Genomic DNA, 26,779 nt, shown 5'->3' on the forward strand with positions numbered 1-26,779 from the left:
AAAGTTTTTTAAAACTCAGGATGAATTTTAAAATGGCGGAACATCTGTGAAACTGTAGTTTTTAATCAACGGTACGTAACGAGGGAATTGAACGTTTATATTTGAGTGCGTTAATTTCTTTATCGCCCCCTGCCGGTAAAATAGAAACATTACTGTCCTCCCCACTTTGAAGGATTATGAATACATAAAAATGTGAATAACTAAATATTCTGACAGGTTTGGAGCTATAATTTAAACCAGGAACTGTTCTTACAAATAAAGGCAAACAGTTACAATTTAAATAGTTATTGGGTTAAACCTAGTCAAATCTGGGACTTTTACTTTCCTCAACTGTATTTTCCACTTTAATTGGTCAACGTCATTTCCTGTAGTGAAGCTTTTATTTTGTGAATACATTTATTTCATAAAATAATCCCAGATAAATTCAGGTCAGATGAATATTAAAAAGTCAAACAATCACAAGCAGCACAGACATAAATAAGGATAAAAAAAAAGAATTTAAGGTCAAGACAGAGAAGAGACTGAAACAGACGAAACAAACACAACCCGCTGTAACACTAAAATTATTTATTAAAATCTCAAAACATTAACAAACGTCATTAACAAATAATTTAATGCAGTTTGTACAAAGCTGATTCCTTGTATCGACAGGCACGCTGAGAAAACTACAGGAGGCGTCAGGCGGAAACCTCGTCGCTTAAACACTCGACACGATTTAAATAAACTTATAAACTGAGAGGATCCGACGGAGCTACAGCATCAAACTGAAAATATGAAGACATGAAACAACTTTCAAAACGATGAAGAATAAAACACGAAATATAAAAAGGCCTTTAACGTTTTCCCAGTAACAGTTTACATATCTTGAAGCAGAGTTTTACCCCAGTTTACACGTTTAACATAAAAATACTTTATTTTCTTTATCGTTATTTTCATTCACGTTCGTCATTTTTCGATCCGTTTTCTTTGTCTGTTTATTTTTCTCCAGTTTCAAACATTCAAAGATCGAAGCTCAATCTGATCGGTAATATCCACAGAACATGTTCAGTGTTTGATGATTAGGATTTGAAAATCGAGCTGATCAAAGTTGATCCTGTAGGGGGCACTGGGGATCACGATTCGAGAAGGAGAGCGCCCCCTACAGGATAATGATCAGTGTAACAGCAGAGAGTTGATGGACACACAGAGGAGGAGTGTGTTGTTTTTGCATAGACTTAGGTTGTGTTGTTAAAATAAGGCAGCGCGGTGGCGTTTTCCAACAGACCCTTATTTTTTAAATGTTCATCTCCGTCTCTTTATCTAAAGCTACGAACGACAATAAAATAAAGTGACTCTTATTCTGAAATGTCAAGACTCGTAACACCTGGTGTAAGGACGCACTGAAATGAATCATGTGATTGCAGCACGCGAGTGATTGGCAGGTGAAGGTTGATCATTCAATCAGAAACCAAACAAAAACGCTTCAGCACGTCTATTCCTCCGTCAAGTCTGTCTTAACGTTGAGGCGCACACACACACACACACACACACGCTAACACACACACACACACATGCTAACACACACGGAACACTCAGGGGTCAACGAAGGACACCATGATGTATCTGGTCCCTCTTGTGGTGGGCAGACCCTCGTGGTAGTGGGTCAGACGCCCGGGGTGCATGAAGGTCCAGCCCTTCCTGGGAGACTCCACCTTACAGTCGTAACGTAGGAACCTGCAGCCTCCACCCTGTGACACAAACACACACACACACACACACACACACACAGTGATGAGTCTTTACGAATGACGAGATTCTTCCTCCATCTTCAACTTGATATTTGTTTTGCCGGTACCTCGTAGTCGATGTCTTTGCTGTTCAGGGCGACGTTGATGGTGAAGGTGGACGAGTCGTGATGCGGTCGCAGAGACGGCTGCTCGTCAGGGCGGTAACGCACCACAAAGTTCATGATGGCCTGGGACTACACACACACACAGACACACACACAAAATACCATTGATTTGTAACTAGGGTTGCAAAATTCAGAGTTGGAAACTTTCCATGGGAATTAACGGGAATAAACAGGAATTAATGGGAATAAACTTGAAATGTGGTGGGTAATTTATACTAACTGTATTTACCTTGTGATATACACACATAAATATAAACACTTTGTTTTGTCATAGGCTGATTTGAGCCCTGAGGAAACTTTGGGCACTTGACTCTATGCTTCTGCATCGTTGTGTCATTCTTAACATAGGTCTTTGCACAGTATTTGCAAATGTACACAGCCTTTCCTTCTACATTGGATGGGGTGAAATGTCTCCACACATGAGAGAGTGCACGTGGCATTGTTCTGTAGAATAAGATGAGAAAAAAAATACTAATGCAATGCCAGAGATATAAATAGTTAGCCAAACAATTGGAATCGTCTGTAAACATATTTTACAATTGATGGATAAATGAATGGAAATAGGCTAGATGAACAGATGAACAATCCTCAATCAGCATGCTTATATATTTTCACAGTAATATCATTGAAACTTACCTGACTAGTCCTTCACTCTACAGCAGGCCTCAATAGCCCTGCTGTAGAGTGAAGGATGCTGGGAGTTATCTGTGCATGTGATGGAAGAATGCACAGTGGAGGGTTGAAACTCAACGTTCCATACATCTTTAAAATAGAGTTTTGAATGATGTTTTTATTGCTCAGCATTTAATTTGCGTAGTTTTTTTTTCTTTTTCAAAATTCCCAAAATTCCCGAGCTAAACTTCCCATGGAAACTTTCCGCCCCTTTGCAACCCTATATGTAACACCATTCATGAGTGAAGCTGCAGAAAACTATATAACTTTACTCTGGAGTATCTTGACTGTACCTTGGGGAAATATCCGGGATAGAGTTTTTCAGTGACCGGCGCGATGTATTCCTTGAGGAATTTGAGCCACTCCTTCTCGAAGCCGATCTGGGTCATGTGGATGTCCACCGTCGGGACGTTTTCGTAGCCGCCGGCCAGACGCTCGTCCTGAACACAGAGAAAAGACAAAAGGTTTCAGTTCTCAGGTTTGTTCAGAGAGGGTCGGTCAGACGGGGGAACACGTTACCTTGTGTCGTCCTCCAGACCACTCGTTGTTATCCTCCATGGTCTCCACCAGGTGGTCACACATCTTCTCTGTGAAAGCTGGAAACCAGTAAACATCTGGACAGGGCTGAAACACACAGACATTGTTTAGTTACATGAGTTGAACTTTTAAATCACCAACTACATTTTTGCATCATTCAACTAACATTGAAAGAGAGCGTCAGAGACAAATCATTTGTGTGGGAGTTATTGTTCATCCCTGGTTACGACGATGTTTTGTTACCTGCTCCACGAAGTTCTTCTCATCCTCGAAGATCTTGGAGTAGTTCTCGTTGATGTACTTCTCCTTCCAGTCCTGTAAACAAACACAGACACACACTCAGCCCTGGTTTTTCCTTTTTAGTTTTTCACATGTTCGTACGATCACGTGTGCTCGTCTGACCACAGGGTTGTCGAAGATCTGCCACATGTCCGGGTGCAGCCTGGACGTGTTGAAGTTGGCCGACGCCACCAGACGACCAAACTCGTCGCGGTTAGACACGAACATGAAGATGCCCTGTGGACAGAGTCGTTAATCGTCTTCGTATACAGCCGCTGATCGTCTTTACACACAGCCAGTGATCGCTGTTACCTGGTCTCTGATGCTCTTGCAGAACACCATGTCCGGGTCCATCCCCTCGCCCACGTACATAGACATCTGGGACAGTTTAGACCTCAGCACGCTGCCTTTGATCAGGTAGGCCTGAGTGATGTACGGCACGTTCCACACACCGCTGGACACACGGGATGATACAAGTGTTTCATTAGAACAAAGTAAAATCTGTGTGTGTCTGTGTGTCTGCGTTAACTCACATCCTCTTTGCTTGGACGATCTCGATGTAGTCTTCAGATCTTGAGTAGTAGCCTTCAGGACTCAGAGCGCCCCAGAAGTTACTCCACAGCTTCCCGTGCTTCGACAACATGGGAGCGATGACAGATCTTAGGGAGAGACGTGACAAAACCAGGAAAAAGATTCAATAAATATAACTTTATTCCAAAAATATCACACCCTATGGTCCCGTAGTGTTTGTGTGATCCTACTAACGGACAGAAAACCTAATAAGGAATTTAATAAAGACTCTTTCACACCAGGGACTTCATGAACACAGGAAGGAACGTACTTGTTTTCCTCGATCAGGATCCTCAGGGTGTCGGGGTTCGTTAACGCCACGTCAGAGTCGATGCTGAAGTAGTAATCACACGCTGGATCCTTCTTACACGCCTCCCTGCACACACATACACACAAACACATGAATACAGGGATTAAAGCAAAAAAAAATCATCTGACTGAAAAAAAAAAATCGGCACTCACTTTGGGTCGTGGCTGCTTACCGCCTCGATATTTGAACCTAACGTGGTCCATTATCACTTACTAGTTTAAAGCTAGGGCATAAAACCAATATTTTTTTGCAAGACTTCACCATTCGTGTTAATGGGCTATAAATGACAAAACGTCTGCACAAGTCGTCAGAGCAAGCATTTATTTCCACAATGCTTTCAAGAACAATTATATGCCAACGCATGGATTTTTTTTTTAAATGCCGCGTCAACTTATCCATTCAAACATGAGAAAGACGCAAGGCATGGTTCACAAACAAAAGGTTAAAAAAATCACAGCTGATTGGTGAAGTTATTGCAAATCATATCAGTGTTACACCCCCCCCCCCTATTTTTTTTTCTCTTCGGATCTGCATCGATCTCATTTTTAAGGCCGATTTATAGTCGTTTTTTACGCACGCAGCTTCTACGGACTCGGTTTGGTTTATAGTTCCCCTACAGTGGCGCGTGTTGCAACGCAATTCACCGCCAGACCACTAGCCGGAGTAATGTTTTTTGTTGAAGTCGGCTCTTCTTCGTGTGTGGCATACGTTTATTGACATCGCCACGGCGGCTCCTCAGAGCCTTTTTCTGGCGGACAAATCCGCGGGTCAGTGACCGGTTATACTAGTGTTCATAGTTTCGGATCTTTTCTGCCAAGTGCTCTTCTATTTTGGTCTATATTCGTTCTTCTAAATCTTCCGTGGTTTCCGCAGTTTCCGGGTACTAAACCGGAAATGCGACTCCGGAAGGCCGATTTATACTCGGCTTTTTACGCCTTATGCGAGCGGAGTTGACGGAAATCCGTCATAGCGACGGAAAACTTGAATCCATGTGAATATAGACCTAAGTTTATTTATTTATATGAATAATATGTTGAGTGGGTTCCACTCACACAGCCATGGTTCTGGCCTTGTCCTCCTGCAGGTTCTCCTCTGGACCAACCAGCCGGGCGTTGGGGAACAGCGACCGGTGACGCTCCCAGAATCTCTGAATGTGACGCTCGTGGTAAACGACCTGAATCACAGGGGAACACACACACACACGTCAGAACAGGAGAGACCACAACACGTCACAGAGTTTTCTCCTGTGTGTCTGCGTCGGGATCGTACGTTGTTGTGGATGAAGAGGTGGATCTTGGCCTTGGGATAGTTGAGCGTGGTCAGTCGGTCCAGGAACTCCTCCATGAAGGGAGTGGCGTGTTCGATAAACACGGCAACGTGAACCACAGGCATCTCGTCATCCTGAAAATAAGACTTCCTGGTGAGTCAGTGGGAAATGGAACTCGGGGTTGTCCTGTCAGGGGGGGGGGTCACTTACAGGAACGTCGTTATAGAAAAGCAGGTCGTCGTCACAGCTGCCACATCCGCTCTCATAGGTCCACGCCGTCGGGACATAGTTACCGAGGTAATTCAACTGCAGCTGCAGAGATAGAGACACGTCCGACATGTGATTCACTCATCAACTCAAACATATGATGTGAATGTTGTACAGTCAGTAACAGGCAGCCCATTGTTTTGAAGGGATACTTCACCCAAAAATGTAAATTCATTCACTAACTTCTCACCACTATGCCCATGGGGGGCGGGGGGGAATGTGATCCACGCATGAACACGACCCGAGAGGATAACAGAGGAGATTTAGACTAAGAACTTGGTGTAAATGACGTTGTTTTGAGTCCAATTTCAACGTCAGGCTTACGGACACTCTGAGACACCACAGGAGCAGCGACTCTGTCCTGTGGATGTTGTCGCTGAGCTGCAGTGTTGATCAATCAGAGGCTCCCTATACATCACAGTGTAGATCAGTTCTACAGAGTGTGGCGCCCATTTTTGGACTATATCGGTCCAGAGCTTTCCTCCACCCTATTAAAAGGACTGCTGTGGACTTGAAGGACATTCGTGTACTGTGAGATTCACCACCTCTTGTATCATGCCATATGTTCATCCCTCATGTAAGAGCTGTCATGTATGTTTTGTGTTTGTTTTGTGTCTAGTTTGGTAGACACTGTTTGTTTGTTGAATGGAAACAAAAAACTGCAATAAAAACAATGAAGAAGAATCAGAGGCTCCCTAGACATTCTGAGCTGTGATTGTTTCACCTCAGACACCAGCTGAGCTCACATGGTTCTGATGGGTGACTGGTCGCTTACCTTGGTGGGTCCGTTGCCATGGATGATAACAGGGAGAGTGTCGAAGGCCACGTTCCTCGCTCGGACCTTTGCCTTCTCAAACTTCAAGACGACTTCATCTGACCGACAGAGACGAAGGGTTAACAGAGGGTCCCCACACAGAGGGGTACAGGTAAAAACGTGTGTGTGTGTGTGTGTCTCACCGACGGCTCCGTTCAGATTCTGGAAGATTCTGGATCGATGGTCCAGCGACATGTTGAACTTGGTCTGAGGCGACAAATCACATCATCCACATGATGTTAGAACCTTGGCGTGAATGTTTTTATTCATTTATGACATCACAGGAAGTTACGTCTGAAACACGAGACGAAAACTGAGCTCTCACGGGTTTGCGTAGCTTTAAAGTTAATGACACTTGGTGCTGGCTAAGCTTCATGCTAACGTGCTATGCTAGCTGTTCACACTAAAGGGAAGTACAGAGTAAATAAACGCGTCTGCCTTCTTCCTCACGGTTGTTCTGACATCACCAACTTCAGCAGCAAAGGAACCACAATACGACGTTAGCATGTTCAAAGTGAATGTCAGATGACCAGAGAGCAGTTCCATTCATGGTAAAGGTAGTGTATGGTTGTTGTCATGGTGATGTCAGTTCACCCGCTGTGTCTTGTCCAGGTAGATCTTGGTGTAGAACAGCTGGTCGTCATCGCTGTCCTTGTTCTTCCACTGCTGAACGATTGCACTGAGATCCGGAGCGAAGCCGATGAAACCTTAACAGAGAGGAAGAGTTCCTCGTCATCACTTTCATTTTGCTTTGGGATTCAAACGTTGTTTCCACGTGTGAGTGTGTGTGCGAGGTTTTCATGTCAGACCTCCTGAGTTGAGGTAGCGTTTCCCAGAATGCACCACAGGGTACTTCTGGGCCAGTCTCTGGTCGGGCCAGCAGAATCCCTCGGCTGAGAAAACCACTCGATGACCCAGACGCTTGAATTTGGAGAGCAGCTCCTCCGGGCCCGCCGAGAAGATGACGTCATAACTACAGAGACGAAGAAACAAGGGAAGAGTGAAACACAGAGGGAGGTGGGACGGGACAGGAAGTGAGAAGACACGAGGACAGAGATATATAACACACACACACACAGTGTTTACCTGTCCACGAACATGATGACCATGTTGGTCTTCTCTGAGTGTTTGAGCAGCTCCTTCTTCAACCATCTGACCTTCTGACCTCCACCCACTGTCCGAGCAACGTCACCTCCCTTCCACTCCTCCCCCAGACCCAGCACCTGCACACACACACACACACACACACACACACACACACACACACACACACACACACACACACACACACACACACACACACACACACACACACACACACACACACACACACACAAACACAAACACACACACACAAACAAACACATAAAGATTCCAGTCGTAACATGTTTGTTTTCATTGTTGTTTTTACATCGGTCATTGTTTCTGAGCTTTTATGTGTGTGTGTGTGTGTGTGTGTGTGTGTGTGTGTGTGTGTTTGGGTGTGTGTGTGTGTGTGCGTTACCTTCACGGTGTAGTTGAACTCCCTGATCGTACTCATGAAGCGTTTGAAGCCGTCTGTCTCCTCCGTTGCCGCGGTGATCACCAGCAGATCTTCTATAAGGACAATACAATGAGATCCTTAGTGATATGTATTAAATCAACATGAAATCAATCACATGTTGGATTCAACACGTGTCGCAGCTGAGTCAAGCAGGTTTATTGGTTTATATATTTAATCAAATACTTTGACTATTGAGCGGAAGTCAACGCCGCAGACGTCTATTTAAAAAGAAAGTTCATTAAAATGATTGACGGGACAAGAGGCGGAGCTGTCGGAGCAGACAAGTCCCGACATGACTCAGCGAATCACGGGTCAGGACTCTGATAGGTCAAACTGGGACGGTCGTCAGGGGAACGCTGCTCAGCAAACTCCTCGCTGCCTTCAGGCTTCCCAGGAATTTGAGGCAAAGTGAAACTCGTCAGAAAACCCTCAGGAAAAGTTAAAGAGGTGAGGAGGGGGAGGATGGGGGGGGGGGGGGCAGGGGACAGACGCTTCCTTGTCCTGAGTCACAGACTCTGTGGTTTCAGCAACAGTGACGGACGACAAACTCAAACTCTCATCTCCTCCGGGGCCCAGAAAACCGGGGGGATTATTCCCAGCTGCCGCAGATGTTTCAACGGTGCGTTCAAGGCACGTAGGATTTAACGCGAACAAGGGTTTATGGATGTTTTTAATTATACAACAACTTAATTTCTGTTTCACACTGTAGTCACAACTCAGACTGATGGTAATCTGATTACCTTGTCACATGTGACTTCTGTACTAATGTCAGAGAAATGGAAGTTTTGTCAATGGACTTATAACAGCTGTTCAGTAATCTAATACTCAAGTGTAAAACAACATTCACACGACTGTTTAAACACACACACACACACACACACACACACACACACACACACACACACAGACACACACACACACACAGACACACAGACACACAGCTGTCTTAACAGGAAACTGTTCCTGCAGCTCAGACACAGACAACAAGACATTACAGCAAAGTTAACAATTGACTTTGGTAACTGGAAATTATTGAATTATTTGTATTTTACTGGAAAATGTAATAATCTTAGTTGTTGCAAATTATTTCCGAAAAAAGATTAATTAATATCACAACTGAAATCTGGTCTGGATCAAACTGAACCTTGAATCTGTTTGTTTTGCAGATTGAATGAACACTTTGTGGGATAGTTTGTACTTTTGAACTAATCATAGCTTTAAAGAATAGAAGAAGAAGAAGAAGAAGAAGAAGAAGAAGAAGAAGAAGAAGAAGAAGAAGAAGAAGAAGAAGAAGAAACAGCTGCAGTCTTCACCTCAAACGATATAATGTTTTAACCACGAGGACGGTCATCTGGTGCGATTGAACTAGTCTGGAGTACTGTAGTATTGTGGAGTACTGTAGTATTGTGGAGTGCTGTAGTATTGTGGGGTACTGCGCTTGAAGGTGCTGATGCTGGGAGTAATACCATAATTATGTCACCTAGGCAACCACATGAAGCTATCCCACACTTGACAACACGCAGACTACAGTCGCACGCCGTCTATAAACCAATCAGAGTCAAGTACAGGTGGACGCAGGTGATGAAGACTAAATATCTTCAACTAAAGTTACAACAGGAAACCAAAACTCACCACATCAATGAAACACTGGAACATGAAGCTCGGCTCAGAGGAGAAAACATCCTCAGTGGTTTGATTCTTCAGCGTGAGAACCGGCTCTTTAACATGTGAATAAATGTAATCCATCTTTTTAACCTGGCTCACTTTGTGCGACTGACAATAGCAACACTGACGAGAGAAGCTGGTTTTGATATCAGGACAGAAATCTGATCATCGGAATCAGGTCAGTGTCTGAACAGGAGCTCGGTGATTTATCAGCTGATACGAGTCTTTCACAGGCACAGGGTCATAACCTATATTTCTGGACTGAATCATTAAACCTGTAAGTGTCCAGGTATCGATGAGGAAAAATGAACATGATGTAGAATAACTTTAACATTCCCTCACAGACATTTATAAAACTAAGCATTGAACAGTGGGAAGAACCAAATCTGACATGAGCCTCTGATTATTGTAGAACTGATCGATCAGAGAAGATTCTTCTTTAAATCTATTACTTGAAAGATTACCTACATTTACTTTCATGATTTATTGTTATTGATTTATAAGATCAACTTTAAGTTAATTCATTAGTTACAGCAGCAGATAGTCAGAATGAGGTCGACAAGAAAACACGTGAAAGTATAAAATGTAAAATATAATGGCAATAAAATAGAAAATAAAAACACATTTTTTTAGATTAAATTAACTTCCTGGTGATTAATCGACTGGTCGGTTCAGCGGTGAATCGACGAGCCTCCGGGCGACGTTAAAAGTTGAGAAGTTTGAGTTGCAGTGATTTTCTACACGTTAACATTTAGTAATAAACTCATTTTATATCGAGGTTAAGAATCAAAGAGTTAAAGACACGTTATTGTGAATAAGAGCGCAGTTAGCAACAGTTAGCTCGGAGACCCGGAGCCAGGCAGCTCCAGCGGGGCATGGTGGTCCTCCTGGCCGGGCAGGGGACCCTCAGGGGCGGCCTTACCTGCAGAGGGGCTCCGCTGGTCGGCGGACACGAAGCTCTGGAGGAAGAACAGCGGCAGCAGACCGAGGGGCAACATGGCGGCGGTTTGAAACGAGAACCACTGAGTTCACAGAGTAAAACTCAAGCTTCACTTTCTCCTTCTTCTCCTTCTTCTCCTTCTTCTCCTCCTTCGTCCTCACTCCATCAGCTGCGAGACTCTCAAGAGCTGCAAATATCGCGATGACTCGAATCTTCCCGAGATGTCAACATGAGGGGGAAAAACCCCTGAGCCCGCCCCATTTCCGAGGATCAGCCAATGAGAAGAGGCTACGCTTGAGTGACGGGTGTCCTGAGCAATCAGCGCGTCGAGGCGGCCTCGGACGAGCCAATCAGCGGAGGACAAATGGAAACGAGAGGACAGAGGGTTTTTTTCGTTGCAGAAAGTTCGTGAAAAACCGAGAAAGTGTAGGTTTGCCACGTGTGAGAGAGAGAGAGAGAGAGGGGAGGGGGGAGAGAGAGAGAGGGGGGGAGAGGGGAAGGGGGGAGAGAGAGAAGCTCACCTCATCAACCCCATTTTATTAAGTCATTAACCTGCAGTTATCACTTAATTAATAGATAGATAGATAGATAGATAGATAGATAGATAGATAGATAGATAGATAGATAGATAGATAGATAGATAGATAGATAGATAGATAGATAGATAGATAGATAGATAGATAGATAGATAGATAGATAGATAGATAGATAGATAGATAGATAGATAGATAGATAGATAGATAGATAGATAACTTTATTCATCCCCGAAGGCAAATTAAGTCGTCATAGCAGCCGGTATATTTGAATACAATAAAATACAATACAATAGAATAAAATAAAAATATTGAGGTAGAAAGAATAAAAACAGAAGCACAAGATAAAATAGGTAGATAAGGTGCAGTGGCAAGATGATGGTAATAGTACTGATGAAATGATGGCAATGTTATTGTTAGACAGTATATAAAAATAGTACAGTATATATAGTATGTAATATAACATAATATATATTTATATATGATAGTAATTATACCAATATAATAGCAGTATATAGTAATAATGGCAGCAACAGTTTATATAATAATAATAGTAGTAGTAATATAATAATAATGATTATTATAATTATAACAAGTACACATGTATACATATGTGTATATAGACTTATATATACAAAGAATATACAGAGAGTGTGATATATTATATGATATATAGCAGAGGTATAAATATAAGTATTTGACTATACAATAGATAGTATAATATACTATGAGTGTAAGAATATGTAGACAGAGAGATAAACTCGAGCTTATTAAAGAAACCACATTAATGAAAAATATAATAGTCACTACTGAAATGAATAAAGTCAACTTAGAGAGAGAAAGAGTGACCTTTAAAATATTGTTGCACAACAGCTTATAGTTATTTATATAGAACAATCCACACATAGAATAAAACAAAAACATTCAGATAAAATGAATAAAGAAAATTACAATTATTATAAATAGCAGGTTAAGCCAAAGTAAATAAAACATCAGCGAAATCTCATAGACCCTAATAAACCCTCAACAGTGTGTTATTATACTTTCAGCTTTTATTGAATTTTTTTTTTTGGTAATGTTATTCTTGTTCTCCAGGAGTTAAACGGATCAATGATCTAGATCAGTACCATTACACCTGTCAAGACCTATTCAGCAGGCTTTTATTTTGAAACCCGGGGATTCTTTCCCAGTGAAGAGGTCAAGGTGTTTTGTCTTCTACAAGACAAGTTCAGAGGCATTGACTTTAATCCATCAATCCCTTAATCTATTAATACTTGACTCGCTTTACTCGCGTTTATATAGAATTAGACGGCTGTAACATCAAAGACACCTTGACGGTCTTTGATGTGTTATAAAGGAAAACAGGGAACGAAGAAGACACAGTAGATGGACATATAATTGGATCAGAGACTTTATATTTGATAAGCTCATTCAAGTGAGAATTGGGATAGCTTTATCAAGTAGGTATGTGGAAAATAGTACCTCTCATGGCAGTGTCATTAGTCTAATATCGTTTTCCATTATGATTAATGATGTGTTCTCATTATGGGGGATATTGGGCGGAGTCTTTGCTAATGATGGAGCCCTGAGGAAATGGGGATTGGAAACATTAGCTGATTGGACAATGCACAGAGGAGATATAACAAATCCCTCTTTTTTGGAGAATCATTCAACTTTGACGCCTTCGCACTGTCGGTGCTCGGGCCTTTTAATAATGAATGTTTCTTTAATTTAAGTTTTCATTTGATGTCTCTAGGCCCGCCCCCACTCCACCTCCTTGTTGCCAGAGTAACGTTGCCATAGTAACGTGACAACACCGGAGCAGAAGTGTTCTTCTAAACATGAGCCGACAGAAGTTCTTCACTGCTGCTGAAGTCTTTGCTCACAACACTGCCGACGACCTGTGGGTGTCGTTCCTGGGAAAAGTCTGCGACCTGACCCCCCTGATGAACCAGTACAAAGGTGGGGTAACAGCCGGGAGCTACACCAGTACTTTCCTTCTCTAGTTCTCTGCTACTGCTCTACTCTGCGTGTTCCAGACAATCAGGAACTGTATATAAAACCCACCAGAGACTGTACAAGATGATCAATGACTGTTTATAACACATTTCAGCTCTTTTGTTTGAATGTTCAGTTTTATACTTTTTATTATTGTCTGATTTATACTTTAATTCATAATAAATCTGTTTTAAGATGTGACTGATGAACATGTACTTGTTTCTGTTCAGGCGACATTCTGCTGTTACCCATCATGGAGTTTGCAGGAAGTGACATCAGCTGCTGGTTCGACCCTGAAACCAAAGACGTGGGTGATAAAACACATCAGCAGCAAAGTCACAGCTAAAGAATCCCCTGTTGTTTCCCACACGGGGGTCGGGCCCCTCTGACGGGTCCCCAGATAAACCTTAGGGGTCAGGAGGTCACATGATTTAAAGAAGAAACAGCCATCGATCAGTTCACTTTGATTGCAGATTGAAAATACCTGACTCCTGCGCTGGGGAGGAGTCTTAAGCTCCGCCTTCCCCTGTGGGAGGGTCCCGAATGCACTGCACACTGAACCTGATTACACTCAAACAAAAAATAATGAAAACCTGCAAAGTCAAATGTGGCACTGCAAACACCAGAAATATTTAAAAGTGCAGGCAATCATCTCCGCTGGTCGTCTCATAACAAAAGTATAAAGTTTCAGAACATAGAAATACTCGATTACTATCACTTGAGTATAAGCACTTGCTGGATTTACCTGCATGTGTCTGTCCTCAGATCCTGAAACATGTGGATCCACTGACCAACTGTGTGAGGTACTACACCCCCAGGGGGCGCTTCGTGCACGTCTCCCCTACCGGCCCCCGCTCCAATTGGGCCAACGACTTTGGCGAGCCCTGGTGGAAGGATCAACGCTACGAGGTGGGAGTGCTGACGACTAAAGCCAGGTGGATACGAGTCATCAACGTGCAGACGTCACAGGAGCAGCAGCTGCAGGTGAGCTGATCACACGAGGTGCATTCTGGGTAATGGGTCTGAGGTTAGCCTAGCTTAGCACAAAGATTGACAGCAGCAGGAAACAGGTAGAAACAGATATCCGTTACCTTCACTGCTCATGGATTTGACTGGAGTAAAGTATTAGAGAACTGAAGTTTATACAGTTTGTTCCGACCTGATTTCCCTGCGTTGCTCCTCAGGTGTGTTCGGAGGAGACTCTGGACGAGATCCTCCAGCGTTACCTCCGCTACAACTCTCACGCCCGTAGCTACAGTTGGAAACATGAAGGAGTAAGTCTGGACATGAGCAGGACGCTCAGTGAAAACAACGTTCCTGATCAAGACCACGAGCTGGAGGAGCTGCGACTGGACAGCGACCTCTTCATCACCGCACTCCTCCTCCACTTCAGTGATGACCTCACAGAGGGATGACCTCTGACATCATGAGGGCCCAGTGGACACCTGTGACATCACAACACGAGTGTCACCTGACAGGAAAATGAACTGCAGCTGTGAGAAAAGTAAATAAATGAAAATTAAGAGAGCTTCTGTATTTCAGATGCTGATTGATTATCATATTATTTTACAGTTGTGTTTCCGAAATATATATATGTAAATGTATATCTACACACACACGTATGTGTATGTCGATCTATATAAAAACATACACACACACACACACACACATATATATGTAAATAAATAAATACACACAAAACAGCGGTCACTTTGTATCAAAAGTTTAATTTGAGTTTGTGAACTTCTGTGTTTTCAGAAAACACAAAGATTCTGCTGATGGTTAAAATTGAGGAAGTTTTAGAAGTTTCATAGTAAACAGGAAGTGTTGATAAATACCACAGGGGTACTACACTACTCTGCTAGTCAGGCCCTGGGAACCATAGGGGTACTTTTACTCTGATTACTCCAGTACTACACCTGACAGGAATTTGAACTGCAGCTGTGAGAAAAATAAATAAATACAAATAAAAAGAGAGCTTCTATTTCTTTTTTGCTGATTATTTTATTATATACTATTTCACAGTTGTTTCCAATATATATATGTATATACAGTATAAATAAATAAATACACACAAATCATACTCAACACGTGTATGATATCAGTGGATATTTGTTTGTGTTGTTGTTAATATCAATGTTGACTTGAGTTGTGTCCGTGTTGTGCTCATCAAGTTTCCATTAGACCATCGCCTTGTGGGCGGGGCTCTGGAGAAGCTGCGGTCACATTGTATCAAAAGTTTAATTCGAGATCGTGAACTTCTGAGTTCTCAGAAAACACAAAGATTCTCATGATGGTTAAAATTGAGGAGGTTTTACTATTTCACAATAAACAGGAAGTGTTGATAAATACCACAGGGGTACTACACTACTCTGCCAGTCAGGCACTGGGAACCATAGGGCACTTTAACTCTGATTACTCCAGTACTACACCTGACAGGAAACTGAACTGCAGCTCTGAGAAATCTAAATAAATACAAATAAAAAGAGAGCTATTATTTTTTTGCTGATTATTATATTATATTATTTCACAGTTGTTGCCAATATATAAATATAGGTAAATGCATATCTACACACACACATATGTTGGTGATATATATATATATATATATACGTATATACACATTTTTTCTTATATAGTATAACCTATAGTTCTCAGAGGTTGATATAAACCCAAAGAGTCAGCAAATTGTTAAAATGAGGAAGTCAGTTTAAGTGTCAAATGAAACAGGAAGGGTTTATGAATATTCATAGCAAACTAAAGATGCAGACGAGAAAAGTTGTGAACTTTAAGTGAAGTGATGACTGGACGGATTCATATAAAAAAAGAGAAGAAGAAAAGTCCTCAGAGAAACAACATCTGTTTCTCTGAGAAACTGTTGAAGAAGCTCAGCTGCTGCATTCTGCTATAGAGGACCGGCTGACCTCAGGTATCACTAGAACTAAATGCACTTCTGTATTTGTTCACACTTCAGGATTATTCGAGGCTTGCTGACACGCCCCCTCCTCTGACTAGATTTCCAGCAGCTGAATATCTAGACCAGTAAACAACCAGTACTGCCAATCAGAGCAGGACGAGGGAACCAGACATAGTCAGGGGTTTCTCCTGGTTAAAGATTGCATAGTCCGACTGTGAAACTCCAGAGTGAATTTTTCATTACTGACTGTAAGCTAACTAAGTGTGCGTGTGTGTGTGTGTGTGTGTGTGTGTGTGTGTGTGTGTGTGTGTGTGTGTGTGTGTGTGTGTGTGTGTGTGTGTGTGTGTGTGTGTGTGTGTGTGTGTGCGCGCGTCAGTGTCGGAGGCGTTGAAGCAGCTGTCGGCCATTGACTCTCTGAGCAGGAGTCTTACTTCGATCAAATGTTCCCTCGAACAAATCATCAACAACAGTACGTCCATTAATCATATTATTAACATATGACTGCACAAGATACATACTCACACCCATGTTCCTGTCTGTGAACCTGTCTGTGAACCTGACTGTTAACTTGTCTGTGAACCTGTCTCTTAACCTGTCTGTGGACCTGTCTCTTAACCTGTCTGTGGACCTGTCTGTGGACCTGTCTGTGGACCTGTCTGTGAACCTGTCTGTGGACTTGTCTGTCTCGCAGGCACAGGGTTGGACGGTTGTTGTCCTCCTGATTGGAAACTCTCTGGCTTGAGTTGTTATTTCTTCAGCCGTTCCCCTTTGTCCTGGAATGATTCCAGAGCCTGGTGTGAGGAACATGAATCTCACCTGGTCATACTCTCCTCGGACAAGGACTGGGTAAGTCCATCCATGTGTCTGTTAAGGGCAGAGAATGCCACACCTTTTTAATCCATATGAAACCAACTGATTTGAGAACATGGGCCATACAAATAAAATGTTATTGATGATTGATTGATTGAATTGATGCTGACCACAGGCTGATTTTGAAGTCATGCAGGTGAGACAGTAGCCTGGAGACGACCTGGTCTCGACTGGAGATACTCACATAAACTACGGTGTCATCTGCGTAAAGACAGACTTTAAATTGTTGGTCATAGAAACTTGGTCTCTGTCCAGGACTTTGTGACCAGTCACACATTTCTTACATTTTTTTGGGTGGGTCTGAGTGATTGGAGAACTGGAACATGGGAGTGGGTGGACCAGACTCCGTACCCCGTGGACAGCAGGTACACCCTCAGTTTGAGTTTCTCTGACAACAACCACAACAACAACAACTGCTGCATTTACATTCAAGCAACATTCACAACATTCAGGCAAACATATATAAAGTATGAAACGTGTTCACAGATTGTTGTGTTTAGTTTCTAGACGGTGGGGACCCGGTCAGCCTGACAACTGGACCGGTCACGGCCTCGGTCACGGAGACGAAGACTGTGCTCACCTGCACAGGGACGGCCGCCTCAACGACCGGCACTGCTCCCATCAGATGCGGTACATCTGCCAAAAGCCTAGCGGTGACCCCTGAGCAAACCGCTCGGCTCCGCCCACACGCATGTTCACAGATAAAACATAAAATTATCTGAAGTAGAGAACATCAGTGACGAGCAGCTGTCAGAACCAAATATAAACCATAACCAAATATGTCTGACGTTATAATAAACAGTTTGGAAAATAAGTATTTTTCTCCCTTTTGTACAAAATGCAGTGGAGTACACAAAGCTGTCGACTTGGAATGACGAGGAGATTCCTCCGCCCCTCACCTGCATCAAATAGAGCATAAAGCTAGTGATGGCGAGAAAAAGCCTCATGAAGCATTGACCCTTTCCATCCAATCGGTTCACTCATGGGCTGAAGCTTCATGGGGCTTCATTTGCTCTACTGCACCATCAAGTGGACAATACATGTAACACAGGCAGAGTGATTATAATGACACCATGGTTTTGGTGTGTGATGCTTTGAATTGATTAAAATGAATGAATGATGTTTGTGACGCCAATACATAAATTATGAACTCGCAATAAAGTCCCTAGTCCACAAAATGTGATCATTTTTTTGAATTGTCACACAAAAGCAGTAAAAGGTGTAGTACGACATGAAGTCGGGCAAAAGTGTTAAAATTGGGAGATGTAGTGTAACTTCAATTAAAAATTTAAAAAAGGGTCAATAGAGAAACCAGATATAAAATCACCACAACACCACAGAGGGAGTTACAGGCAATTTATCTACCTCCAAACTGTGCTCTAAATGGTGCAGATTGCCGGCACAAGGAAACAGGATGGTTTGTTAAGAGCTCCTGTTTATTTGCCTTGAGTTACTCAACTTAAAAAGGGAAAATAAAACCAAACTCATCAAGTTCAAATGTTCAACAGGAAAAGGAGGCTCAGCTGGAGGTTGGAGTCGTGTTCGGAGGAGACTCTGGACGAGATCCTCCAGCGTTACCTCCGCTACAACTCTCACGCCCGTAGCTACAGCTGGAAACATGAAGGAGTAAGTCTGGACATGAGCAGGACGCTCAGTGAAAACAACGTTCCTGATCAAGACCACGAGCTGGAGGAGCTGCGACTGGACAGCGACCTCTTCATCACCGCACTCCTCCTCCACTTCAGTGATGACCTCACAGAGGGATGACCTCTGACATCATGAGAGCCCAGTGGACAGATGTGACATCACAACACACGTGTCACCTGATAGGAAAATGAACTGCAGCTGTGAGAAAAGTAAATAAATGAGAATTAAGAGAGCTTCTGTATTTCGGATGCTGATTGATTATCATATTATTTTACAGTTGTGTTTCCGAAATATATATATATGTAAATGTATATCTACACACACACAATGTATGTGTATGTCTATCTATATAAAAACAAACACACACACACATATATATAACTAAATAAATACACACAAAACATACACAATACATGTATTATATCAGTGGATATTTGCTTGTGTTGTTAACATCAATGTTGACTTGGGTTGTGACCGTGTTGTGCTCATCCAGTTTTAATTGGACCACCGCCTTGTGGGCGGGGCTCTGGAGTAGCAGCGGTCACTTTGTATCAAAAGTTTCATTTGAGTTTGTGAACTTCTGAGTTCTCAGCAAACACAAAGATTCTGCTGATGGTTAAAATTGAGGAAGTTTTACAAGTTTCATAATAAACAGTGTCGTGGCAATTTCTACAATCCCACTACCAACGAGGAAACGAGACACAAAATTCTCTTACAGTATTGTCACACTTTAATGCTCAGAGCATGGTGCATACCGCAGGGTTTAGTTGTAATTTGCACACAGATAGAAACCAATTCACAGTCTTTATACATTTGGCTAACCACTCCCATACTGGAGGGGGTTTGTTAAACAGGAAAGGTTGAGATCCTTTGATCACATGAATACAACAATGCCTAGTCTAGCAATCAGGCCAATATGCATTCAGTAGTAAAGGGCTGTGTCTAGAGAAAATCAGGTTACAGTGGCTATGGTAATCAGGCCAATACACATTCAGTAGTAAGAGAAAAGCAGGATCAAAGAGAGGAAGCAGACTAAATGCATTTAGTTACTTACAGGAAACATTTAGTGTAGGGATTCAAACATGATCAATCAATGGGGAAATAAACATTTTATTATGGTCAATTGTTATATTTCCTTTACAACAGGAAGTGTTGATAAATACCACAGGGGTACTACACTACTCTGCTAGTCAGGCACTGGGAACCATAGGGGTACTTTCATTCTGATTACTCCAGTACTACACCTGACAGGAAACTGAACTGCAGCTGTGAGAAAAGTAAATAAATAAAAATTAAGAGAGCTTCTGTATTTTGGATGCTGATTGATTTTCATATCATATTATTTGACAGTTTTGTTTCCGAAATATGTATATGTAAATGTATATCTACACACACATGTGTATGTCAATCTATATAAAAACATACACACACACACACACATATAAATAAATACACACAAAACATACACAACACCTGTATTATATCAGTGGATATTTGCTTGTGTTGTTGTTAACAACAATGTTGACTTGGGTTGTGACCGTGTTGTGCTCATCCAGTTTTAATTGGACAATCGCCTTGTGGGCGGGGCTCTGGAGTAGCAGCGTCACTTTGTATCAAAAGTTTCATTTGAGTTTGTGAACATCTGAGTTCTCAGAAAACACAAAGATTCTGCTTATGGTTAAAATTGAGGAAGTTTCAGTATTTCACAATAAACATGAAGTGTTGCTCTGCCAGTCAGGCACTGGGAACCATAGGGGTACTTTTACTCTGATTACTCCAGTACTACACCTGACAGGAAACTGAACTCTAGCTGTGAGAAGAATAAATAAATACAAATAAAGAGAGAGATTATATATTTTTTGTGTTGATTATTATATCATATTAGATTATTTCACAGTTGTTTTCAATATATATATGTTAATGTATATCTACACACACATATGTTGGTGATATATATATATATATATATATACACACACATTTTTTCTTATATAGTATAACCTATAGTTCTCAGAGGTTGATATAAACCCAAAGAGTCCCCAAATGGTTAAAATGAGGAAGTCAGTTTTAGTGTCAAATAAAACAGGAAGGGTTTATAAATATTCATAGCAAACTAAAGATGCAGACAAGCAAGAAGGAACAAGACGAGAGCGTCCAACGGATTAACGGTATGTTTAATTGGAAAAACCCTTAAACACAAACCAACGACCTGACTGATGAAGTGATGAACTGTCTCTCTCTCTCTCTGTCTGTCTGTCTGTCAGAGCCTCAGCCTGTCCCTGTCCCAGGTGTCTCCAGGTTCAGACGTTGGATAGTTCCTGGTGTGGCTGTTACAGTCATCCTGCTTCTGATCATAAAACTTGGAGTTTGCTGTGAGCACACACACATTAATTAAGTGTATAAATTGAATGATCATGTACAATTTGTAGGAAATACAAGTAAGATGCATTATGAATCTGATTTGTTTTTTCTTTTTGTGGAATTGTTTGTGTGTGTGTGTTTTATCAGATGTGATGACGTCAAATCGCCTGTGGTGTGTGGAGAAGAGAGTTTCAAACCCGAGCAGCGTTACTGAGACACTTAGCGCCTCACTGCAGAACGCTCAAGGTGACTTACACACACACAGAAACACACAAAGTAACACACAAAGAAACACACAAAGTAACACAAAAAGTAACACACACACGGGTCATGTATGGTTCCATTTGTGCAAAGAGTAGAAAACAATATTGAAAAACACAAATGTCTGTTGCAATTAAAATTATTCAACTAAGGTCAGGATAAGACAAAGTCAGTTAAGTTCATTTTTTAATGTCATTAATGGTTCTGATCATTGTTTGATTTTTGATGCTTCTGTTACGGTTTAGATGAAGAGATGGACCCAAATGCAGAGATTATAAAATAAAAAGATATTTCAATTAAAGAAGCTCTTTTAACTAACAAACAAACATGAAGGGGAAAAAACAACAAGGCTTACACGTGGATTCAAAGGTGAAGAGGCTCCTTTTAACAAACCAAAACATTAACACTAACAGGTAACAAACAAAACACAACGAAGCTTACGCGGGGATTGAAAGCTCAGGTGATCAGGACAGCACCATGGAAGACAAGGGGTAGAAGAACAAACGATCCGACAGAGGACAAGGGGAAACACAGAGGCTTAAGTACACAGGGAAGGCAGGGGCAATTGAACACAGGTGTAACACATGAGGGCAGGGCTGACAATCAAAGACAGGAAGTGAAGACGGAAACAACACACAGGGAACAGAGACTAAAAAATAAAGCAGGAAACAGAAACACAGAGTGCAAACATGAAAACAACTCAATCAAACAACAGAGATCTACAAGATAACCAGAAAACACTTTTGTCCTGACAAATACAACCTAAATTGCCAGACTGTTACAGCTCCTCTATTGAAAACCTGTTTTTGAGCTGCTAAATGTGAGTTCAAGTGTGAACTGATCGTGTGAAATCTGATAAAGAGTCTTGAAACAGATGAGTTAAAAGTTGATGGATAAAAGTAAATGTAATGTCACTGTGTTACCGTAGCAACAGGCTGACAGTTTCCTGTGCTCTGTTCCAGAAACTGTTGAAGAAACTCAGCTGCTGCAGTCTGCTATGGAGGACCGGATGACCTCAGGTATCACTAGAACTAAATGCACTTCTGTATTTGTTCACACTTCAGGATTCTTTGAGGCTTGCTGACACACCACCTCCTATGACTAGATTTCCAGCAGCTGAATATCTAGACCAGTGAACAACCAGTACTGCCAATCAGAGCAGGACGAGGGAACCAGACATAGTCGGGTGTTTCTCCTTGTTAAAGATTGTATAGTCCGACTGTGAAACTCCAGATCACATGACAGGAAGCCGTGCAGAGTGAATTTGTCATACTGACTGTTAATTAACTAAGTGTGTGTCTGTGTGTGTGTGTGTGTGTGTGTGTGTTTGTGTGTGTGTGTTTGTGTCTGTCTGTCTGTGTGTGTGTGTGCGTCAGTGTCGGAGGTGTTGAAGCAGATGTCGGTCATTGACTCTCTGAGCAGGAGTCTTACTTCGATGAAATGTTCCCTCAAACAAATCATCAATGACAGTAGGTCCATTTATCATATTATTAACATATGACAGCACAAGACACATACTCACACCCATGCTCCCGTCTGTGAACCTGTCTGTGAACCTGTCTGTGAACCTGTCTGTGGACTTGTCTGTCTCGCAGGCACAGGGTTGGGTGGTTGCTGTCCTCTGGATTGGAAACTCTCTGGCTTGAATTGTTATTTCTTCAGCCGTTCCTATTTGTCCTGGAATGATTCCGGAGCCTGGTGTGAGGAACATGAATCTCACCTGGTCATACTCTCCTCGGACAAGGACTGGGTAAGTCCATCCATCTGTCGGTTTAAGGCAGACGGATGCCGAACCTTGTTCATCCATATGAAACCAACTGATTTGAGAACATGGGCCATACAAATAAAATGTGATTGATTATTGATTTATTGAATTGATGCTGACCACAGGCTGGTTTTGAAGTCATGTAGGTGAGACAGTAGCCTGAAGACGACCTGGTCTCGACTGGAGATACTCACATAAACTACGGTGTCATCTGCGTAAAGACAGACAATAAATTGTTGATTATAGAAACTTGGTCTCTGTCCAGGACTTTGTGACCCGTCATATAGGTTCTAAATTTTTCTGGGTGGGTCTGAGTGATTGGAGAACTGGAACGTGGGAGTGGGTGGACCAGACTCCGTGCTCCATGGACCGCAGGTAGACCCTCAATTTGACTTTCTCTGACAACAAGAACAACTGCTGCATTTGCATTAAAGCAACATTCAGGCAAACATATATAAAGTATGATACGTGTTCACAGAGTGTTGTGTGTCATGTGGTTTACAGACGGTGGGCACCTGGTCAGCCTGACAACTGGGACGGTCACGGCCTCGGGCACGAAGGTGAATACTGTGCTCAACTGCACTGGAACGGCCGCCTCAACGACCTGCACTGCTCCGAAAGGATTCGGTACATCTGCCAAAAGCGCAGCGGTGACCCCTGAGCAAACTGCCGGGGCGGTTTGACAGATAAACCGCGGTGTTCCGCGGTGTTCACAGATAAAAAATATCGAATTATCATTGACGAGCAGCTGTCAGAACCAAATATAAACCATAAACAAATATGTCTGACGTTATAATAAACAGTTTGGAAAAGAAGTGTTTTTCAACCTTTTGTACAAAATGCAGTGGAGTACACAAAGCTGTCAACTTGGAAAGACGAGGAGATGCCTCCGCCTGCATGTTCCCCACATGTTCCTTCTGCTGCTCCACATTAGAAACACAATGTGTTTTTCTCTGTCAATCTCGAGTTTCAAGGAAACAGGATGGTTAGTTAAGAGCTCCTGTTTATTTGCCTTGAGTTACTCAACTTAAAAAGGGAAATAAAACCCAACTCATCAAGTTCAAATGTTCAACGGGAAGAGGAGGCTCAGCTGGAGGGTGGAGTCGCTCTCTGGCCGTTCTCCCTCCCCAGCTCAGCGCTCGGTCGAAGGTTCACAGTTTTCTAGCTCAGCGTTCTCCACAGTCCACCCACTGAGCCGCTCGGATGAGATTTCAAGAAATAGCCATCGATCAGTTTACTTTGATTGTAGATTGAAAATACCTGACTCCTATGCTGGGGAGGAGTCTTAAGCTCCGCCTTCCCCTGTGGGAGGGTTCCAAATGCACTGCACACTGAACCTGATTACACTCAAACAAAAAAGAATGAAAACATTCTAAGTCAAATGTGCCACTGCAAACACCAGACATATTTAAAAGTGCAGGCAATCATCTCCGCTGGTCGTCTCATAACAAAAGTAAAAAGTATGAGAACATAGAAATACTCGATGCGTTGCTCCTCAGGTGTGTTCAGAGGAGACTCTGGACGAGATTCTCCAGCGTTACCTCCGCTACAACTCTCACGCCCGTAGCTACAGCTGGAAACATGAAGGAGTAAGTCTGGACATGAGCAGGACGCTCAGTGAAAACAACGTCCCTGATGAAGACCACAAGCTGGAGGAGCTGCGACTGGACAGCGACCTCTTCATCACCGCACTCCTCCTCCACTTCAGTGATGACCTCACAGAGGGATGACCTCTGACATCATGACGGCCCAGTGGACAGCTGTGACATCACAACACGTGTATTAAATCAGGGGATATTTGCTTGTGTAGTTGTTAATATCAATGTTGACTTGTGTTGTGACCGTGTTGTGCTCATCCAGTCTCCATTAGACCACCGCCTTGTGGGCGGGGCTCTGGAGTAGCAGAGGTCACTTTGTATCAAAAGTTTCATTTGAGTTTGTGAACTTCTGTTTTCTCAGAAAACACAAAGATTCTGCTGATGGTTCAAATTGAGGAGGTTTTACTATTTCACAATAAACAGGAAGTGTTGATAAATACCACAGGGGTACTACACTACTCTGCTAGTCAGGCCCTGGGAACCATAGGGGCACTTTTACTCTGTTACTCCAGTACTACACCTGACAGGAAACTGAACTGTAGCTGTGAGAAAAATAAATAAATACAAATAAAAAGAGAGCTTCTTTTTTTTTTTTGCTGATTATTATATTATATACTATTTCACAGTTGTTTCCAATAAAAAAATGTATATATATATATCACCACATATATGTGTGTGTAGATATACATTTACATATATATAAATGTTTTCTTATATAGTATATCCTATAGTTCTCAGAGGTTGATATAAACCCAAAGAGTCCCCATATGGTTAAACTGAGGAGGTTAGTTTCAGTTTCAAATAAAACAAGAAGCGTTGATAAATTAAAAAAAATCATTGGAAAGTAAAGATGCCGACACGACAAAAGCTCTGAGGTTTTAGTGACGTCATGACTTGACGGTTTCATATAAAGGAGGAGAAGAAGAAAAGTCCCCAGAGAACCCGATTCTTCTTCATCCAACTTCAACAAGTGAGGAAACGTAAATATGATTAATTTTTACATCTGATTCCTTTTAATTTATCTTAAATGTAAAATCTGAACCTATTCAGTAAAAACTACCATATTTGATTCTGAGCTGGAAAACAAAATGTAGAAATAGAATCAGGTTTATATCAAATTAAATATTGTTGTCTTCAGCTTAAAGAGACAGAGACGATGACATGTCACATGCGCATGAAGGAACAAGACGAGAGCGACCAATGGATTAACGGTATGTTTCACTGGAAAAACTTAGAAACACAAACCAACGACCTGACTGATGAAGTGATGAACTGTCTCTCTCTCTCTCTCTCTCTGTCTGTCAGAGCCTCAGCCTGTCCCTGTCTCCAGGTTCAGACGCTGGATAGTTCCTGCTGTGGCAGTGACAGTCGTCCTTGTTCTGATCATAAATCTGGGAGTTAGCTGTGAGCACACACACACACATGCACACATTAATTAAGTGTATAAATTAAATGATCATGTACATTTTGCAGGAAATACAAGTAAGATGCGTTATGAATCTGAATGAATCTGATTTGTTTTTTCTTTTAGTGGACTAATTATTGTATGTGTGTGTGTGTGTGTGTGTGTGTGTGTGTGTGTGTGTGTGTGTGTGTGTGTGTGTGTGTGTGTGTGTGTTATCAGATGTGACAACGTCAAATCATCTGTGGTCTGTAGAGACGAGAGTTTCCAACCTGAGCAACGTTATCGAGTCACTTAGCGCCTCACTGCAGAACGCTCAAGGTGAAATTTAATGTCATTAATGGATTTTATTATTGTTGATTTTTGATGCTTCTCCATTGAAAACCTGTTTTTTTGAGCTGCTAAATGTGAGTCCAAGTGTGAACTGATCGTGTGAAATCTGGTAAAGAGTCTTGAAACAGATGAGTTCAAAGTTGAGGGATAAAAATAACCGAAATGTAACTGTGTAACCGTAGCAACAGGCTGACAGTTTCCTGTGCTCAGTTCCAGAAACTGTGGGAAAAGCTCAGCTGCTGCATTCTGCTGTGGAGGACCGGCTGACCTCAGGTATCAATAAATCTAAATGCACTTCTGTATTTGTTCAAACTTCAGGATTCTTCGAGGCTTGCTGAC

General features: G+C 42.1%; 4 protein-coding genes across 17 annotated transcripts in view; 3 read left to right on the plus strand and 1 right to left on the minus strand.

The window, feature by feature from the left end:
* Positions 1 to 550: 550 nt before the first annotated feature.
* Positions 551 to 10,936, minus strand: plod3 (procollagen-lysine, 2-oxoglutarate 5-dioxygenase 3). Its single transcript, XM_061095662.1, has 19 exons — positions 10,738 to 10,936; positions 8,112 to 8,203; positions 7,694 to 7,830; positions 7,417 to 7,580; positions 7,202 to 7,314; positions 6,751 to 6,814; positions 6,569 to 6,666; positions 5,737 to 5,838; positions 5,529 to 5,660; positions 5,312 to 5,433; positions 4,221 to 4,325; positions 3,913 to 4,038; positions 3,692 to 3,833; positions 3,503 to 3,616; positions 3,344 to 3,415; positions 3,083 to 3,187; positions 2,857 to 3,003; positions 1,835 to 1,960; positions 551 to 1,727 (listed from the first exon to the last, which is right to left on the minus strand). The coding sequence occupies exons 1-19, from the start codon at positions 10,811 to 10,813 to the stop codon at positions 1,572 to 1,574; spliced, it is 2,193 nt and encodes a 730-aa protein (XP_060951645.1). The 5' UTR covers positions 10,814 to 10,936; the 3' UTR covers positions 551 to 1,571.
* A 2,193-nt stretch (positions 10,937 to 13,129) lies between these two features.
* LOC133028724 (cytochrome b5 domain-containing protein 1) lies at positions 13,130 to 14,701 on the plus strand. The gene is made up of 4 exons (XM_061095718.1): positions 13,130 to 13,250; positions 13,517 to 13,593; positions 14,052 to 14,270; positions 14,471 to 14,701. The coding sequence occupies exons 1-4, from the start codon at positions 13,130 to 13,132 to the stop codon at positions 14,699 to 14,701; spliced, it is 648 nt and encodes a 215-aa protein (XP_060951701.1).
* Positions 14,702 to 14,768: 67 nt separating this feature from the next.
* Positions 14,769 to 17,850, plus strand: asgr1a (asialoglycoprotein receptor 1a). The gene is made up of 5 exons (XM_061066636.1): positions 14,769 to 14,781; positions 16,580 to 16,672; positions 16,895 to 17,049; positions 17,329 to 17,438; positions 17,581 to 17,850. The coding sequence occupies exons 1-5, from the start codon at positions 14,769 to 14,771 to the stop codon at positions 17,735 to 17,737; spliced, it is 528 nt and encodes a 175-aa protein (XP_060922619.1). The 3' UTR covers positions 17,738 to 17,850.
* A 2,983-nt stretch (positions 17,851 to 20,833) lies between these two features.
* The window catches only part of LOC133028703 (C-type lectin domain family 4 member F-like), a 12,507-nt gene continuing 6,561 nt past the window's right edge, over positions 20,834 to 26,779 (plus strand). For 9 of the 14 annotated variants that reach the window (XM_061095674.1, XM_061095683.1, XM_061095686.1 and 6 more), the window contains exons 1-5: positions 25,624 to 25,685; positions 25,844 to 25,916; positions 26,011 to 26,109; positions 26,330 to 26,428; positions 26,651 to 26,713. In XM_061095674.1, coding sequence (XP_060951657.1) covers positions 25,862 to 25,916; positions 26,011 to 26,109; positions 26,330 to 26,428; positions 26,651 to 26,713 — 316 coding nt within the window. In that variant the 5' untranslated portion in view covers positions 25,624 to 25,685; positions 25,844 to 25,861. Of the gene's footprint in view, positions 20,889 to 20,984; positions 21,093 to 21,228; positions 21,328 to 22,304; positions 22,362 to 25,623; positions 25,686 to 25,843; positions 25,917 to 26,010; positions 26,110 to 26,329; positions 26,429 to 26,650; positions 26,714 to 26,779 lie in introns of those variants that run through there. The other 5 variants (XM_061095675.1, XM_061095676.1, XM_061095677.1 and 2 more) reach the window with 5 other exon arrangements.

Source organism: Limanda limanda, chromosome 22 (genome assembly GCF_963576545.1).
Source record: "Limanda limanda chromosome 22, fLimLim1.1, whole genome shotgun sequence".
Taxonomy (NCBI): Eukaryota; Metazoa; Chordata; class Actinopteri; order Pleuronectiformes; family Pleuronectidae; genus Limanda; species Limanda limanda.